Source organism: Seriola lalandi, unplaced genomic scaffold (genome assembly GCF_002814215.2).
Source record: "Seriola lalandi dorsalis isolate HSWRI2012SDOR001 ecotype SW California unplaced genomic scaffold, Sedor1 jcf7180002054532, whole genome shotgun sequence".
NCBI lineage: Eukaryota > Metazoa > Chordata > Actinopteri > Carangiformes > Carangidae > Seriola > Seriola lalandi.
In genome coordinates this window covers 376,298-377,129 of record NW_019525085.1, presented here as the reverse complement: position 1 = coordinate 377,129, position 832 = coordinate 376,298, and the positions used below count along the sequence as shown (strand labels likewise).

At 52.6% G+C, this 832-nt stretch overlaps 1 protein-coding gene across 1 annotated transcript in view; it reads right to left on the bottom strand.

Moving 5' to 3' along the window:
* The window catches only part of LOC111661048 (uncharacterized), a 9,448-nt gene that overhangs the window by 256 nt on the left and 8,360 nt on the right, over nucleotides 1-832 (bottom strand). Inside the window, exons 17-20 of the mRNA XM_087176113.1 lie at nucleotides 758-768; nucleotides 568-713; nucleotides 364-418; nucleotides 109-240 (exon numbers count right to left, since the gene is read on the bottom strand). Coding sequence (XP_087032239.1) covers nucleotides 109-240; nucleotides 364-418; nucleotides 568-713; nucleotides 758-768 — 344 coding nt within the window. The remainder of the gene's footprint in view (nucleotides 1-108; nucleotides 241-363; nucleotides 419-567; nucleotides 714-757; nucleotides 769-832) is intronic.

Sequence of the window (832 nt, the reverse complement as noted above, 5' to 3'; positions counted from 1 at the left end):
AGAGAGAGAGACAGACAGAGAGAGACAGAAAGAGAGAGACGGGGGGGTAAAGTGAGGCTCAAATAAAGAGAGAAGCAACAAAGTGATGAAAGAATGAAAGACATTTACCTGGCATGCTGCCACCTCTGGATCTCCCATGATGCTCTCTGCTCCACTTAGCTCCAGGTGTTCCCTGGGTAACAGCAGGGGGCGGGGCTGAGCTAAGAGCGAGTGCCGTGATTGGATGAGACTTTCCCTGACCTGAGGACCACACAGTATGATGTCACCACGTCTGTGTGTGTGTGTGTGTGTGTGTATGTGTGTGTGTGTGTGTGTGTGTATGTGTGTGTGTGTGTGTGTGTGTGTGTGTGTGTGCACGCAGACCTCCTTGTAGCTCATCTCTGCAGCCTTCATGTAGCTGATCACATGATCCTTACGCCTACGACAGAATCATCACATGAAGAAGAAGCCATAAGTTGTGTGTCGGGGACTACTTTCAGTGGCGGATGAATCCACATTTGCTGCTGTAGAGTGTGAGTGTGTGTGTGTGTGTGTGTGTGTGTGTGTGTGTGTCTGTGTGTGTGTTACCTGGCGGCGTCCCTCAGCTCAACCTCGGCTCGCTGCAGCCGCTCTTCCAGCTGCTTCCTCTCCTTCTGAACACCTGACAGGTGCTTACCCAGAATCCTCAGCGAGCGCTCCTTCCGACTCGCCTCGTGCCGAGCCTCGGACAGAGCCTGAAGAGAGAGAGGAGTTCAGCTTCACTGAGACCTCACATCACCTGGACAGTAACTCGTGATGGACATCAGAGACGAAGGCGTCATCGTAACGTGGGAGTGACACTGAGTGTGTTGAC